Source organism: Epinephelus moara, chromosome 9, assembly GCF_006386435.1.
Source record: "Epinephelus moara isolate mb chromosome 9, YSFRI_EMoa_1.0, whole genome shotgun sequence".
In the NCBI taxonomy this organism is placed as follows: Eukaryota; Metazoa; Chordata; class Actinopteri; order Perciformes; family Serranidae; genus Epinephelus; species Epinephelus moara.
Genome location: NC_065514.1, coordinates 8292612 through 8310861, shown reverse-complemented (window position 1 = coordinate 8310861; position 18250 = coordinate 8292612). Strand labels below are relative to the sequence as shown.

The 18250-nt window shown below is 42.2% G+C and overlaps 1 protein-coding gene across 1 annotated transcript in view; it reads left to right on the top strand.

Moving 5' to 3' along the window:
• The window catches only part of LOC126395580 (leucine-rich repeat transmembrane neuronal protein 4), a 132636-nt gene extending 116137 nt beyond the window's left edge, over positions 1-16499 (top strand). The window contains exon 3 of the mRNA XM_050053157.1: positions 15581-16499. Coding sequence (XP_049909114.1) covers positions 15581-15904 — 324 coding nt within the window. The 3' untranslated portion in view covers positions 15905-16499. The remainder of the gene's footprint in view (positions 1-15580) is intronic.
• The last annotated feature ends 1751 nt before the right edge of the window (positions 16500-18250 follow it).

Below are 18250 nucleotides of genomic sequence, written 5' to 3'. Positions count from 1 at the left end.
AAAGTAAAAGCATACTGTTAAAGACATAGCACATGTAACCTTTTACTAATTAGCAATGCATTTTTAATGTGTTTTATACAGTGTACCAACTCTATAGATTGTACTCATGTAAGCTGTAGTAAGTCAGTTCTAAGATATGAATGAGGGGGATTCTTTTTCAGTATTTTACGGGAATAGATTAAAAAAAGTGACTATTATTGTACCAGCCAGGAATTGTGATACTTCCAAGAAGACTGTCAGTGCAGAATAAAGTTACGTTTCTACATTTTCTCTTCACTAGTACAATCAGTATTCAGTAGCGACTGTATCTGACGGTCTCATCAGAAATCTGCCAATCATCCTGCAAGAGGAATGTGCCTTACACTGCCTTTTAGCATCAGTAATTGATAGTTTGGATCAGTACAGATGTGCTTTAATGCCATGTTTTTTAGTATTACCATATTTAGTATATATCTCCCTATACCTCTACATCTCTCCTTGTTTGCTTTCCATCTTTCTCTCCATTTAAACAAGCCACCGACCACTCAGTCAATATTGCTTCCTCACTTCCCCATGCTTTCTCGCTAGTGCAGTCATACAGAGATTGAGGAGTGGGTGAGAAGTAACATTTTGCAAAGCAATAATTAAACTGGCGTTTCACACATTCGATTCAGAAACAGTCAAACAAGAGTAAAAAGTCTCCAAAGAGCCAAGAGAGGAAGACAGAAAATGATTAACCATGAAGGCCACATGCTGTGTCGAGATGCTTTGCGTTGTTTGTTTGCATCAGTAAATATCTAGCGTTGTTAAAAGGCCATCTGTGTCCGAATGCTGTTGAGGGGGGTGCGTGGTGAGTCAGGATGGGAAGCAGATAGGGAGAAGGTCTGCATATCAGTTCTGGCTGCTGCCCAGCTCCCTTTGACATGTCTTATTAGTCAGGTCTTTAAAAGCCCCGGCCTGCCTTCCCCGGCACACTCCTCCCCAATATCCCTGATTAAAGTGCGACTGACGCTCCCAGTGTAGAGCCAAGTTGGCCACACAGCGTTTATGTTGGGTCATGCTCATTACTCAGACACACTGTCACTGCCGCCACGACTGGAAGCAGCACATAATGCAAGACATCGCCAGCCAAAGAGATTTGGGAAGTTTGAATTCAATATGGAACATGCAGAAATGAAACTACAAATTGTTCTCCTTTGACACAGCCCGTCATTCCGCCTTCTTAATATGCGTTTGGGCTCTCGGCAATGAGTGCAGGCAGATTTACTGTATAAGTGGAGCCGGAGGCAATTGAAATTTGTTTGTCAAGACATGAAATAACATCAGTGTACCCTGACTTTGATCATTTGCATGTATATAGATAACATAAAAATAAGAAGACATAGATGGTTTTAGCAGCACGAGGTGCCTGATACAGGAGTTACTTATAATACACAACTCAGGTTTCATGTCAGTCATGGCAGCTAACAAATAAAATAAAGAAATACTAGGATTTTTAATGTTGTCTGATTATTGTGCTCGACATGTGCTAGTGCCAAAACTAAGGGTTTGGTTCCAGAAGTGTGGTGGAGAATCAGATTTGTTTACCTCTTGTTATTTTCTTTTTTACTGGAGAATGTGAGGTACTTTTTATCCCTAAGTAGTGCCTGCAGGTAATAACACCCAGGGCGACCTGTTTCTAGCCTGAGAGACAGCGTTGGGGACGCTACAACTGCAAGCTACCAATTACTTCACACTGAAAGAAGCTGAACTACAGCAAAGCCACCCCAGGGAGAATTCCAGTTTGGTTAAAGCAAAGCTACTTAGAAATGGTAGCTCAAACGAATGTTTAAATAAACAAAAACATATTCACAATGTGGTTGGCATGGTGATGCAGTGGTTAGCACTGTTGCCTCTTAGCAAGAGGGTTCTGGGGTTGAATCCACTGACTGGCCAGGGCCCTTATGTGTGGAGTTTGCATGTTCTCCCCGTGTCAGCTTGGGTTTCTTTGGGGTACTCCGGCTTCCTCCCACAGTCCAAAGACATGCAGGTTAATTGGTGACTCTAAATTGTTCGTAGGTGTGAATGTGAGTGTGAATGGTTGTCTGTCTCTATGTGTCAGCCCTGTGATAGTATGGCGACCTGTCCAGGGTGAACCCTGCCTCTCAACCAATGTCAGCTGAGATAGACTCCAGCACCCCACAACACTGTACCAGGGCAAGCGGATGTGGAAAATGGGGGTTCAACGTAGAAAAAAAAATTCCAATCCCTTTATGGCCCAAAAGTATTTGTAGTTACAGCATCTAAGTAACGACACACAAAAGCAGGAAAGTAATTTAACTACTTAAATCAGTATGCAGATATTAATGTAGTTGAACTACCATCATGCTACTGCAAAGTGTAATGAACGTACTAGTTGAATTACATGTAGTTACATGTACTCCCCAACACTGCTGAGAGGTAAAACCAAGGCCATCAAAAAACACAAAGTCACTTGCTGCCGGTAGTTAAGCTAAATGCTGTGTGTACTAATTTAGTCCATTGATCAGAAGACAGATGATTAATATATAGTTATGATAATCCAAACATTTCCAGGTTCCAGCTCCTCAAATGTGAGAATTTGCTTTTTTTGTGCATACTCTTTTTTTTGTTGTTTCATGTAATTGTGAAGTGAATATCTTTAAGTCGTGAACAGTTGGATCAAACAAGAAAGTTTGGCTGTTTTTTGCAGGTTTTCTGAAATTTCATAAAGTAAACACATGATATAGACAATGATAATAATCATAAGTTGCCGTCGTAATGTGCACCATCAAAAGTGAGACAACACAAGACTCTGAAACAAACCGTAACATAGGTGAGTGCATATTGTACACCGCAACCTTTTTCGTCTCATTCCCATTGTTCCACAGAGTCTCAGCCCCCTGCCTTCATTAGCTGTGGTAATTGTGTGTTGTGCCGAATGTGTGTGTGAAAGTAAACTGGGCTGAGGAACGTGTTGAGCATTGAGTAACATTTCACGGCCCATTTGCTGTGGTCTGCGGAAGCTCCTTTACTGTACGTACCGTAGAGTGGGAGGGGGCTGTGATGAGCCGATGGTGGGCACTCACCGATGCGTGAAGGGGGCCTCGATCCTGCTCTCTCCTTATCTGTCTTCCCACAATTTCCTCTCTCACTATTCTGTCCTAAAAACCGGCTTCCTGGGTGGAGTTCTGTATGTATTTAGGAGTGTGCCTATCTATCTGTGTGTGTGTTGTGCCAGAGACCTGTAATCAAGAGTCACTGCACATAAAGGGACCTCCAGTCATTAAGGAATTAGTGGGAGGCTAACGGCTTGTTTAGAGAATCAATTAGTTTAAAATGTGGACATGTGGGCTCATTTTCGCACACAGCTCTACGAGGGAATGTCAAGGTTGTACATTCTGCCTCTGAAGTTAACTGACCCTTTATGGCTCTACGACTAGTACAGTCCTGGGAGGCCTCTTTAATCCCAGTCAATGGAAGTCGGTCTTAAAGACACAGTCAAGCAGCAGTTACAGAATCTTTAGCTTCTGTAATGTGATATGTTTCTGGGTGAAATGGAATATGTGGGCAGGGTATAATTTCAGGAAGGATTTGATCGGATCGCGAGGGCACTTGATTTGATAGCTCGAAAGTGGGCGTCATTTAGCGAGCACGCGTCGTCTCCAGTGATTCCTTTATTCAATTGTACAGGACCGCTTGTGTTGTTGTATCAGGACGTGGAGGAAGAGGAAGAGTAAATCAATTCCAACCACTTCGACCGCAACGGCAGCACTTTTGGAAAATGTGACACATACACACACTTACACATGCAGCTGGGAAGTCTTCCTCTTGGGATGTGCTGTCTGAAAACAAACTGATGGTGTTTAGCTTCACACCCCCTCAGACACGTCCATGCACACTGCCCTGCTGAAAACCTGACTGGTGGGCTCCGTGTCATTGATGCCCGCCTAGCAACATCTGTGCTGACTACCCCCGCATGCTAGAGCGGCATACATTTGAAACACAGTCACGCACACACACATACAAACACACTCACACACATGAAAACAACTACATGCCTGCAATCTCCTGCATGCACACACAAACACACAGTCACAGTTTGAAAGAGGACGTGATTATGGTTTAGTTGTTTCAATTAATGGATGGTTCTTAGTTAATTTGTGGGTTTATGATTTCACTCATTTACAACTGATAAGCGAGAGATGTTATTTATATACATGGATCCCCTGTAGACCTGTTAATATATACGCACATGTACCATAAGGGTCGGTAATGTGCCAAAATCTTCTATCATGCCATACATATGTTTATATCATGGTAACAGTATATATCCCAATACAGTAATTGTTCTGTAAATTCATAAGCAATGGGTTATATAACCATACCCTACTTCATCACATTGGATTATTTTTTTTTATTTAGGACTTCCACACAAACAAACAAAACTGCCTCACATGAGTCAACACTTGACTTAAAAACAAAAGACTCAAAACAGTAGAACTATTGTTTTCCCCCATGTCTGCACAAATGAGATTACCTTGTGAGGCAGCTGGATTCATGAGATCACTCGAGATCCATGAGATTACGTGGGAATCATGACATTACTGGGGAGTCCACCCCTGCTTGGCTGCATGCCCTGAATAGCTCCTGGGGTAAAAACAGTATTGCCAAGTCTCTGCAGTGGGACAAATACCACCGACCATCGAGCTGTACATACTGCCATATCACCCAGTGCAAATGTACTATATGTACATATCTAAACACTGCACTCTGAACGCTGTTGCATTTTGTAAGCTGTAGTTGTTTTTGATGTTTGTTAATTTTGTCATACCAACATACACTACCACTACCACTAGTACTAACAGCACCATCACTTCTACCACTACTCACTATCACTACCACTAGTACCACTATCACCTCCATCACAACTAATACAACGAATACCACTACACAGTGATACTACCACTTGTACTACTACAACCACCACCACAACCACTATTGCCACTAACTACACAGTATCACCACCACTAGCACTACTAACACCACTACCACTAAACATGTCCACTACTTCTAATACTACTGCTACCACCATACCACTACACGCTATCACTGCCACTAGTACTACTACTACCACCACTACCACTAATACCACCACACACAATCACTAACACTACTACTACTAACACCACCACCACAGCTACTACTAATACCACGACAAACTACTACTAGTACTAACACCACCACCACTAATACCACCACACACTATCACCAACACTACTACTATTAACACCACCACCACAGCTACTACTAATACCACGACAAACTACCACTAGTACTAACACCACCACACACTATCACTACCACTAGTACTACTACTACCACCACTACCACTAATACCACCACACACTATCACTACCACTAGATTAACACCACCACCACTAATACTATACCACACACTATCACTACCACTAGTACTACTACTACCACCACTACCACTAATACCACCACACACTATCACTACCACTAGTACTACTATCACCACCACTGTCACAACTAATACCACCACACACTAACACCAGTAATCATACTATTAACACCACCACCACCACTACTACTGCCGACTCGAACACAACTACACACTGTCACCACCACTAGTGCTCCTGACACGGCCACTACTACCACTAAAATATGGCCAATACCATTACTATTACTACTACCACTGCTACTACTAATACTACTACACACTATTACTACTACTAGTGCTACTAAAATCACCACCACTACTACTCCTAATCCCACTAAACACTATCACCACCACTAGTACTACTCACACCATCACCACTACGACCATGAATACCACTAAACACTGTCACTACCACTAGTACTACTCACACCATCACCACTACGACCATGAATACCACTAGACACTATCACTACCATTAGTACTACTCACACCATCACCACTACGACCATGAATACCACTAGACACTATCACTACCACTAGTACTACTAGCACCACCACTAACACTATACCACACACTGTCACCACCACTAGTACTACTATCACCACCACTGTCACAACTAATACCAACACACTGAGTCAGCAGTAGTAGTGGTGGTGGTGTTAATAGTATGATTACTGGTGTTAAACACAACTATACACTGTCACCACCGCTAGTGCTCCTGACATGGCCACCACTACCACTAAAATATGGCCAATACCATTACTATTACTACCACCACTGCTACTACTAATCCCACTAAACACTATCACCACCACTAGTACTACTCACACCATTACTACTATGACCATTAATACCACTAAACACTGTCACTACCACTAGTACTACTAGCACCACCACCACAATTACCACTAATACCACAACACTCTATCACTACTATTTGTACTACTAACACCACCAATACTACCATTAACACCACCACACACTATCACTACCACTGGCACTACTGCCACCACAACCACCACTAGCACCACTACATACTATCACTACCACTAACATATGCCCATAACTACTACTATTACCACTGCCACTACAGCTACTACAACCATCACCACTGCTCCCACTAATATCACTACACACTATCACTTCCACTAGTACTACGAACGCCACTACTACTACTAGTAATACATGGCCACAACCACTACAACTACAACTAGCATTACCACCACCGTTATTGTAACTACCACCACCGCTACTGCTACTATAACCACTACTATCACTAATACTACTACCATGACAATATCACTACCACTACTGCTTCTAAAAGCACTAGTACTACTACCACTGCCACCACTACAACACTAATACTACTGCTACTACCTCTACCACTGCTAGGTTTTTAAGCTGCCAGTGTGATGACATTAGAGTAGTAAAACATTGAGACCATATTGACTCATTATTCCAATATCCATAATATTAATAATCCGTGCCATTACTTTCTAATCACACGTTCCATTCACTGTAGGGGAAATGCATTACCAATTGTCATTACTCAATCAAGCAATATGAGAGTAGAAGTGAAGAGGAGATAATAATGTTAACGGAAACAATATTGTAGTTGGTGGCAAAAGTATGAAAAACACAAAACTCAGAGCTCTTTGGGAGTTGAGATTCATTCTCAGTAGCAGTAAGTACTTTGTACGACAACACAGCACTGTGGGACATGGTTATACTGAAACAGTTTCAACAGCATAAACACTGGACCTTTACATCAAATATGCATCACAGCCTGCTTTAAATATAGATGGACCACGATGAAATATGGTAATATATCTCTTGACTTCTACAAAGAGGACTAGAGGGATGAGAACTAGACAAAGAAAAGAGTAATTAGACAGTTATTTCCAGTACCTCTGTCATGGTTCGTTTCAATAGTCCCCCAAAATGAATAGTGAGCCAGTACATTGTTTTAAAGCAATATAGACAAACTATACATGCTGAAACCAATGTGACATAGAAAGGCAGTCAAAAACATCCATTATATTTCACAAAAAAAGAAAGAATATCTGTTATAGTTTGGGAATACTGTGTGATATCCACAGAACAGAAAAGAACTCAAAATGATTTAGCACTTGTAATTCCCATTATAATTCATGATTTTGCAACTATAAAAGACTAAAAATTAATGAGAATATAAGAAAAGTAACATTTTAGTGGGAGTCTGTTGCACCCCCTCTTCACTATATCATGTTTCTGTGTGCCACAATACGGTGAGGATCAAAGTGTTTGGCTGGGAGAGTGGCAGACTTTTGAACCATAATGCTCCTAAAGCCCAGGGAGGCATTAGCATTGTCTGCCTGTGGCACAGTTACTGCCTCCTTAGCTGCTCATAAAAGCGTGAATGCAAAAAGAAACACAACTTCTAAGGGGCACTGGAATACTGTAAAAAATGAATTTACGGCATTTGGGTCTTTTTTTAAGACTGAGACTCCTCTAACAAATTAGAGCTGTTGTGAGGAATTAACATAGAAATAGCCGCAGATGGAGGACGGGAATGTTTTGCAATTCTCTGATCAGGTTTTTACAGTCTTCGGTTATCAGGCAGACGGAGTGTTTGTGCACAATGGTACACACCGAGGTGTCACTAAACAGAAAAATGCGATAACAAAAGGTTCTGTGTAACAACTTTCATTTGAACAGCACCTTTTTAAAATTTCACTGATAGCAAAATGTCACACGGCTGATATTCAAACATGGAAAAATGACAGCAATAAAACCAAGAGCTGAGAAAAAAAAAGTCCCTGAGATAAAAGCCAGTTTAAGAAGAGAATTAAAAGATGACTCTGACCTGGCTGGCTTAATCTCCTTGGGCAGGTTGTTCCAACACTTTGGGGACAAAATGGCCCTGAGGTCACCCCAGTGTATTCAGGCATATGGAGATAAAGATCCAGGAAGAGGCAGCGTGCCAGTCATTGTCAGTTGAGGCACAATCAGGCACCTGTGGCAGAGATCCAAAGAGGCAAATATCCATCCAGCGGTGCAGCTTGGGGAGTTGAGAGAATTTTCTGTCTTTATGCAAATGTGCTTTGACAGGTAGACGCTGCAGTATACAGTATGGGATGCACTGCACCAACTAAGGCTCTTACACACATGATATCAGCAATAGAATTGCTCTGTGTGTGGGGAAGGACTATGTTGAGCATTGCACCCAAGGTTCAGGCAATTTTAACTTTGACCACTGTTAACTGGTGACCTTTCAATGCACACTCATGAGGACAGTTGAACATGGCTTAACCTAAGCATATCTAGTGATAGATGAAAAGAATGAAAAAGGTTTTATGCACTCAAACCCTTCTTAATCACAGGGTTTTTAAATGATAACTGACGGTGCTTTCTTCTGTCTTAAACTGAAATACATAATTCATAAAAGCCGGGATCATTTTGCCTTTCAAATACCCGTGTGCTTTCCTGCTACCTTGGTGACATGGCTGTCAGCTCTCACTGTGACTTACACGTGGTACTTTAAGTAATGCTGGATATTGTTTAATATAAAGACATTTTGTAAAGCAATTATTCCCCAAAAACATGGCAACCAGCGGAGGATGAACCTATTTCCCAAGCACCAGTAAAATGCTGTGTTAGACCTACTTTTTCCACAACATCGTTGGGCACCCATTCAGAGCTGAATATGTAAATTATGTGCTCGGTGCTAAACAAGCCTGAAAGCTACAGATTTAGTGAACGAGCCAGCCTGCTTCATTGTGTCTTTACGCTTGAATGGAGGGAGCGTCCTCAGACTAGACCTTAACACTGCCAGGAGGTGCCTGCCTGCAGGATCTGAGGTTGCACTGATAGGGGCTTATAAGTGCAGAAATACAAAAATATGTGGCTAAATGAGGCATGGCTGACCGCTGACCACTGCAATATTCGAAATAGTCTCAATGCATAGTTATCCCAGCCCGTTTTCATTCCCAGTTTGTCAAATGCCGACGCTTTGCTATGCCCTCTGGCCTGTGATACTGATGCCGAAAACTCCAGTGTAAACCTATCTGTGGCAACACTTGACGCTAAGAGCAAGTGACGTATTATAAAGGGCGAGAAAGTCTGCCTAGGGTGGGAGGGAAGGGTGGTGGAGACTACGGTTTTTGTCCATGTGAAACCCAAAGTCGGTGCTGTTTTAATGCAGCGTTACCTAAGTCATTGCTGTTTAAAGGTAATGGATCATAACTTAAGTCCATCTGTCACGTACTTGCATCACTTACATACGTAGAATGGGTTTACTGGGCACAGGCCCAGGACCGATGTGTCAGGGCCCCCCTGGTCTTCAACTCCAGAACGTAACTCAAATCAAGAACTAATCGACTAACTAGGAAGACACTCAAAATGACCCCAAATATGTAAAAGGTCTGCAAAGAGACACTAAATAACTATAAAAAGGGGCAAAGCAACCACAAAGAAACCCCATATGACTACCAAGAGACCCAACATGACCAAAAAAGACACAGATTTACCTCAAAGAGACACAAAATTACCCCGAAAAATATGCATAAGGACTAAAAAGAGATGCAAAACCATCACAAAGGCAGTGTGACTTGTTCTTATGTAGGAGGGGTGGTGGGGACTTTTGCATATCTGTGCCCAGGGGCCCATTGTCTCATAATCTACCTATGTTCACGTGATATATTTATATCATGTTACTTATTTTAATCCAAACCATGATGTTTTTTCTCAATCTGACCAAGTACTTTTGTTATCGAAGCCTAACTCTGGCACGTGTTAGTAGATGTGTCACCCAGGAGGCTGCTGAAGTTAAAAGGATATGTTGGATAAGGACGTGTCTCACAGAGACCCCAACGGGTGCCTTCAGCATCTGTGTCACACGTCACAGGGTGTTAAAAGCATCTGTATTTAATGATCTGATATGAGAACATGTTCCAGTGTGAGGATGCTGAAAACAGAATGATATAAAACGATAGTTATGGTGAGATGTTTTGCAGCTACGCATGGCACGCATGAAAGTCTTTCCCAGCCACAGAACCAATTTTTCTCCTCAAATTTATGCAGAAACCACCTGCTGCACGCAATTTAGGCTGAATTTACAAAGCCACTTTTTTTTTTTTACCCATTTTAAATTTTGGAAGCAGGGACCAGAATTGAAAAGATGATGGACAGATCCTCATTTATACATGTGAAATATTAAAATTTTGATGCACCTTTGTTTGCATGTGGTGGGCACCAAACTTTAATCTGGCAGGAAGCGGATGTCATTGGCGGATAAAGGGTCAAAAAAGCCCAGATTAGTTCTAAGTGAAAAGTACAAAAAAAACAAAGCGAAAGAAGGATTGGCTCTGTGATGTTTTCACTTTGTGAAAAAAACAGCAGGAACTTCTCCACAGCGTTTGGCCTGCAAGATAAGCCCCAACATCATTCATTCCCACCCAGACCACGTATTTTTAGAACATTTGGAAAATAAATTGAAGTGTCTATGTTGTATTTTTTGTTAGTCTGACCAGATGTTATCCATTTACATATTTGGCTGTCTCCACAGTCAACAGACTATTCAGTGTGAGGAATTAATAATTTCCTAATGCTGAGAGGCACAAAGAAAGGCTGATAGCATCCCTAATGAGCTAGTTGTACCTTTCAACTACACGGAGGGCCGGTGAATATCAATAGCACCTTTGTTCACGGAAAACTGACATAAAGAGTGTTTTGCGTCAACGACTTTTTCCAACACATCAACTCAGGCTGTCTGATATTTATGCATCTTTCAACATTGCATGTTCTTTTGAGAGCTGTGCTGAATGTCAAACTGGAATAAAAAAACTCCCGTCTTGCTGTATCTGTAGCATTTTCTCTCCTTTTTTTTGTCTCATTCTGTCCTTTCCTCCTTCCTCTATCAAATACAGGAATCCATACAGCACACACACTCACACACACACACACACACTGCACGAGGCTAGATTTATGCCCTGACAACTTGATAGAATCCAGTGGAACGGTTAGGACTTAATATCGTTTAATTAATTTGTTGGACCTCGGCAGGGAGCTGTGAGTAGAGCTGAGGTGGACTGGAGATGAGGTAGTGGCAGCAGAGGTGGTGGTGGTGTGGTGGTGGTGGTAGCGTCAGGGTTGGTGAAGAGTTTAAACTGAAAGGGGAATGAGGGGAGTAATCCACTGAGTGCCTATAATGTAATGAGTCAGCCGAGCTTAATGGAGTCCATTTGAGGGAGGAAGGAGGTATGGAAAGAAAGAAGGTGGTCGCTCTGGAGGTGAGTCGACGTAGCTGACAGAGAGACTCGGTTGCAGGGCTGAAAGGTGACAATTTGCCTCCTGCTACCTTATTTCCGGAGCAGGCGAACACGCTCTCAGTAGCTTTGTGTATCTGAATACACGACTTGTTAAATTGTAATGCTGCACTGCAACATGAAAGCATGTTACAGTAAACCTCCAGGCGACAAATAACACTATTTTTTACACATCTAAAACAGAACTGGTGTTAATGCGCTCAGAGTGGCTTTATCTTAGCCCCTTGGTTCAGGATAATTCCTGAACTGCCAAGCTACGTTAGCCCAGACTGCTTCCATTTGACTTTGAAATCTGTGCTTGCTCACACACACACACACACACACACACGACCACAAACACAGTCCCCCCTTCCCAGCCAGCATATATCTGCATTTCATTGACACAGTCGGCCCTCTTGAAAAAAAAAAACTGTCTCAAATTCTCTTAAGTCGGCCAAATAGGATTTCTCCTCTCAGACTGTCTTTATATGATAACTTTAATAAATGTACAAGGGTATTGGTGACATGTTTTTTGGGGGTTTGCTCGTTCGGATGATTTTCTTATTTCTAAACCTGCGTTGTTGACTTGTCTCCCCCTCGCTTTGCGTCTCTGGGAAATCATTTCAAGTTTATTTGGGATCACTATTAGAGTGTAATTTGTTTACACCTGTTTCCCTCGCCTTCCACTTCCACTCTGTTCACCAAATTAAAAAGAACATTTTCTCACCTGTGCTAGCTACTTGGCAGCTGCTTTTGCTTCATGTGGTTTCAAGGTTTAAGGATCACTGCGTCTGAAATTTCTACCACCAAACATTGTTCTTAGGGGCTGCTTCTTCAATTAAAACGATTCACACCAGTTAACCAGTGTTAACCAGAACATTGTTTCTGGCAAGATGCGTTGCTTTGGAGCTTTTTTTGACTGTAATGTTTTCATGCTTTAGAGGAAGTACAAATTCAGTCCAGCTGAACTGTATGATATGTGAGTAAAAACCAAAACTACATGGCCAAACACCAACAAGAATAAGCAGGATATGTCTTTTAGGTGATAGGGTGAGTTAATTTCTCTTGTAAAAATATACATTTAATATATTTTTCTCATGATCTGGACACTATCACTGAATAAAATGTCAAGGATGTGCATGACATACAGTGAAGTTGTGACACCTGCTCTACTCCCAACGCCTCCTCACGAGTCAAGGATTGTATTATTCATGTCTTTCCGTTTTGGTACCATGTCTGTAGCTCCCTCTGTTGTTGTGCTCCTCTTGTCGCATTGTGTGTACAGACCTGATGATCTGTTGCTCTGCCAGGCTGCGGTGTTTAATCCAGGTCAGCTGCCATCTTACCCCTGCTGTTCACGGCCCGTTAGAAATCTCCTAATTGGCCTCCTTTTTTTAAGGCGAATAAGTGTGTGATTTAAAGTTAGGGAGACAGGAGTGTCACGAGAGTCTCATCTGTTTGTTTGGCACCGTTTGAAGGTTTTGGGGAGGGAGCACAAGACCAGACACATAGCCAGATGTGATGAGTGTACCCGGCTGTGACACAAGTGACATGGCACCGCCGAGAGTGAGAGCACAGGCTTATTTGCTGCAGCTTTAACACAAAAGTGGTCATATGCAGCGCGGTTTGTGCATCATGCCTATCTAAACATGCAAATGCAGATCTTCTTATTCTCCTGACAGTCACTGTGAGCACTGCAGCACAAGTCATAGGCAGGAAGAGTGGAGTGAAATGGGTCTCACATCTGTTAAAAAAAAAAAAAAAGCAGTTGTCACGGACGCTTCACAGCACACGTTTTGTAGGGTCTTTGCAGCAAATGGGTTTTGGGAAGCTGCAGGCTCAGGTGGTCACCATGTGAGGATTATTGCAGAGGGCCAGCAGTTAACTGCCAAACTAACTGTGCTGTAGGCTTGGAGTCACACAGGCACAATGAAATGTTGTGTGACAAATTAACTGCATTGGAAAAAACGAAACATCATTTGGAAGAATGTAATGTTTATTTGAAAAGAAAACAGCTGTGGCTGTTGTAGCTGCAGTTTATCCACAGCTTGTTATGTTTTTTTTTTGTTTTTTTTTAAAGAAGCACAGTAATTTATCTTTGTTTAGTTGAAAAGGTCAGTTCACCACCATCACAAGAAATGGAACCACACTCTGCGAAGGAAATGGTCCCAATATGAACTGTGAAGAGTTTTATTGGGACTATGGAATTACACCAGTCGAATCAGAGTTCAGTAGGACGTTCAGTGTGACAGTGACACTGACATAATATAGTAGGCTAAACAAGCTAACTATGCTTCCGACGGATCAACAATGTGCAACAACATTTTTTGGCAACACTAATTATCAAAGAGAAACCAGAGACTGTATTGTATTAAGTTGTTGTGCACTGTAAATTCACTACGTCTAAGCAGAAAGCAGAAGATAACATTGTTTCAGAGCCTTACAGGGCAAAGCCTCTGTGTCTGCAGCTGTCTGCACCGTAGAGCAGCATTAAAGTAAAGAGTGCTCACTCTGCACAACACTCTCACTCCGTCCTCGTCACATATCAATGTTTGGTCGTGGACTTTCTACGTCTAGATAGGACATGAAAGGTACCCTGGGTGTGTTGGTTGTTGACATTCTGGGACGCCATGTCAACTTCTGCCTGTTACATGCATTGTCTTTTTTCAAAATACACTTCAGTTTTTACAGGAAATTGACCGTTAGCATACAGTCTCATTGAAAATAAACGTCAGTACAACAACGCAAATCGACATTTTTTCGTCTCCAACAACTAATGCACGTGGTTGGGTTTGGGCAACAAAAGGAAGGGGTTGGGTTTGGGCAACAAAAGGAAGGGGTTGGGTTTGGGCAACAAAAGGAAGGGGTTGGGTTTAGGATCTTACAGGACGTGAACGCCACTGTCTCAGATGAAAGTTGGTGTTTGTGGGACCCATACACCACCCTGCCCTGCCATCCTACGTGGACTTTCGCTGGCTTCTTGTTCCGCTGCATTTCCCATCGATGCTACCGAGCGTCGTTAAACTATAGGGACGAATGGCTGTGTATCATGCCGATGTTAAAAGGCAGCTTTTTTTTTGGTCAGGATCTGATGCCACAAGTCACTGCTGGAGCACCAGATTTCAGAGTGAGACCGGGTTGCTCTGCACCAAAACACCAAGTTAAAATGTGTGCTCTACCTGAAGCAGAGGTCTCCGACTGATGATTCAGATCTCTGAGTTTCAGGGGGCAGCCCTTGACTATTTCGTAGCTGGATTATCATAGGACTTTTTTTTTTTTTTGGTGGTAACACATTTTGCAATTCAGCTTTTTAGCCTTGTAACTGTTCTGAATGTGTCCTTTATATGTCAAACAAAACTGATAGCAGGTTGAAAAAAAAGCAATCAAGTAAACAGAAGTTGGGTGAAAATAAAAATCTAATTTCAAAAGGTCTCCCCAACCCTTAACACAAGCTTAAAGTACTCTGTAGTTTTAACTGACTGGAGGGAGAATTATGCCCATTTTCAAAATTCATACATGTTATTCATAAGACAGTCCAAAAATATCAGGAAACATGAACTCATGTGGGTATTAAAAAATATAACAAACATTCTGTGGGTCCCATTTATTGTCTATGGAGCTATGGAAATAACATATTGGTTTGGTCATCAGTCACCTATCTTATGAGCTCTGCTGCAAGAGGACATTGTCACTGTATAGCTAATGATGTTTTTCTTTCTCTATCCCTTTTTTTCCTTCTTCTCCTCTCTGGATTTCCTTCACTCTTGTACAACCCTGCCCATGTGTCCACTTCCCCGACTTCATCCTCTCCATTACATTCTCCTCCTTCATGCTCTCTGTCCGTCTAAACAGGTCCCCCATCAGTTGAGTGCGCTGACCTTCTACCGCTACGAACAGCCTATCGTAGACTACTGCCAGGCCCATCAACCCCTGCGGCTCAACATGGGCTACGAGGGACCCCCACAGGGCCTGGAGGGCCTGGAGGACCTGGGGCCGTGTGATAGGGGCACTATACAGACAGTGGCGCTGCCTGCCGTGCCCTCTGCCGCCAGCATAGGTGCCCCTGTGCCAGGGCCTCGATCTCCTCCGCCACCCCTCAGACCACCGACTGAAGGTCCCAGCGGCAATCCTTTTCCTACCGCCGAACGCACCGGCACGCTCAAATTTGGACGCTAGCGAGCCAAGTCTGGTTGCTAGAAGTGGGGCAAGGGCCTCTGATTCACCGTGACTTTGTAATGAAGGGGCAGGCGAGCTGGTTATTCAGTGGGGCCTTGTTTTCAGAACATGAGTATGTGAACTAGAGGACAAATTTTTCTAATTCTGCCTGGAGGGATTTGGCATCTGAAACACACAGTCTCACTAATATACAGTAGAGGGTGAGACATCCTTGCAGATCATTTTGATTATGATTTTCGTTTTTTCCAAAGCACCTCATATTAAACTTGTTACTACTGAATCATGGGAGGTAATCCAGCACATAACTAAAAATATATCATGTTTCCAGATCTGGTCTTTGCCATATCCCATCACAGGGGGATCTGACCACAGCAGTCCATATGCACTAAGTCAGGAGTGAAAGGGAAAGTGCAATAAACACAAGTTCTGGATCACAAAAAGAGAGAGCAGGAGTATTAATCTAAAAGAGATGGAGCTGGACATCATGTGAAGAGCAAGGGGCTTCATACTGTGACTATTATTAAAATATCTAGTCAGTCGTTGTTAACAAAGGCAAATCCATATCATTATTTCATAAAGATGAGTCATTCTCTCAAGACAGCCTCATAGAATTCTCTTTTCTCTTACTTTCTTTTGTTTCTTTAGAGTGGTACTTCATGCTGAATTCCATTAATGTGCATGTCAAACCAAAGAGTTTTACTTGTATTTCTTTTCCTTTTTTCTTTTATGCACATAAGCTACTTTAGCTGAGGGCATTTTTAAAAATGCCAGTTGGTCTACTAAACTAGCATCTGCCAACTCAGATTCACAATTCCAACCAAATCCCCTGGTGGTTTCAGATGAACTCAGCTTGTCTGTACAGATTAGCAAAGTACACGGTACATACAAGTGAAGTAGTGAAACTGCAAATTTTTAGATATTTATCACAACAGTTACCTGGTCCTCCGAACATCAGTTTAATTGTCATTCATGTTCTTGGTGATGCTACGAACAGCAAACAACCACACAAACACTTTAGAGGAGATGCTATGGCATGATCCATAAGTTCCTTGAACATACAGGGGCCCTTCTCACAGCAGAATGGCAGGTCTTTGTATATGATTATATCCCAGCTGAATGATTCACTATGCTTTAAAGAGGTAATCATGGGGAATTTATGTGGTAAAAATAAGTACATTTGAATGCAAAGTATTGTACATATTCTTACGGAAAGGTCCACTTTACTGAAGGTCAAACCACTCTCACTGCCCCAAACAGTCATTTGAAACATTGTTGAGTCAATGTTTGACTTTGATCACACTGGACAATTTGGAGAGCGCCATCTTGCTGGGCTGGCAAAGCTCCGGCCGTGTGCTCTCCCTTCTCCCCTCAACCACAGAGAACAACAGTGCCTAGTGGGGGCATGTTGAACCAGCACGTTGACTTCTCTTTGACCTGCGTATGAACCCATGGACTGTACTGGGAATATTGCCTGACATCTCCGTTTTTTCTTTCCAGAAAGCGTGCCTGCAGTGCTGGACTTTATTGCACTTGGTAACCCTTTGGCCACCGTGTCGAGCACTGCTCGTCATTGACTTGTGGAGCTGATGAGGACTTCAGATACGGCCGTGATGGCCTGTCAGATATCATCTCCAGCTTACTCTAAGCGGTGAACCGGGGTCATTTTCTACATGTCAGTGGTCATACTCTTGGGAGTTGTGGAAACTGTGCTTGGTCCTCCCACGACGGCGCAACTGATTGATCCACAGATGAAATTGCGAGGGGCCAAATTTTCTCACGAAAGTGGGTGTATCCTCAAGATAAGAGAAAAAAAATAGGATTTTTTTTTTGTTGGTTTTCTTTTGTTATTTTGTCTTTTTGGCTCGGATCATAAGAGACAGTTTTTGAGGTGTTCAAAGATGATGTCAAGAAATTCTATAAGACTAATCAAAGGACAAAATCAAATAGAACTTATTTATCGTGTAAATAGGGAATCTTTAAAGATGAAAAAAAAAAAGTATGGACTTCACTTCTTCTGAAACACAAACTGCTTGTGAACAGAAGAGGAGCCTTATTCACTTTCCAGTGGGAATCTGTTACCAAGATGACTCGGTGAAGAGGTTCCTACTGTAACGCTCCTGTTGTTTCAATGATAAATATTTTTCTATCTGCTCCCGTCACTATTCTACCATTACACACACATTATGTTACTGAAGTTATTTCTCGAATCCTACCATTTTACTGAATCATGGGAAGAAGGGAAGATTGGGAAACCCTGATATTATGATACACTTCAAGCGTCAAACCTCATAGAGTTCCACATTTTCTGTTCTGACATCAGACATGTTTCATCTTGCAGGAGGTGGC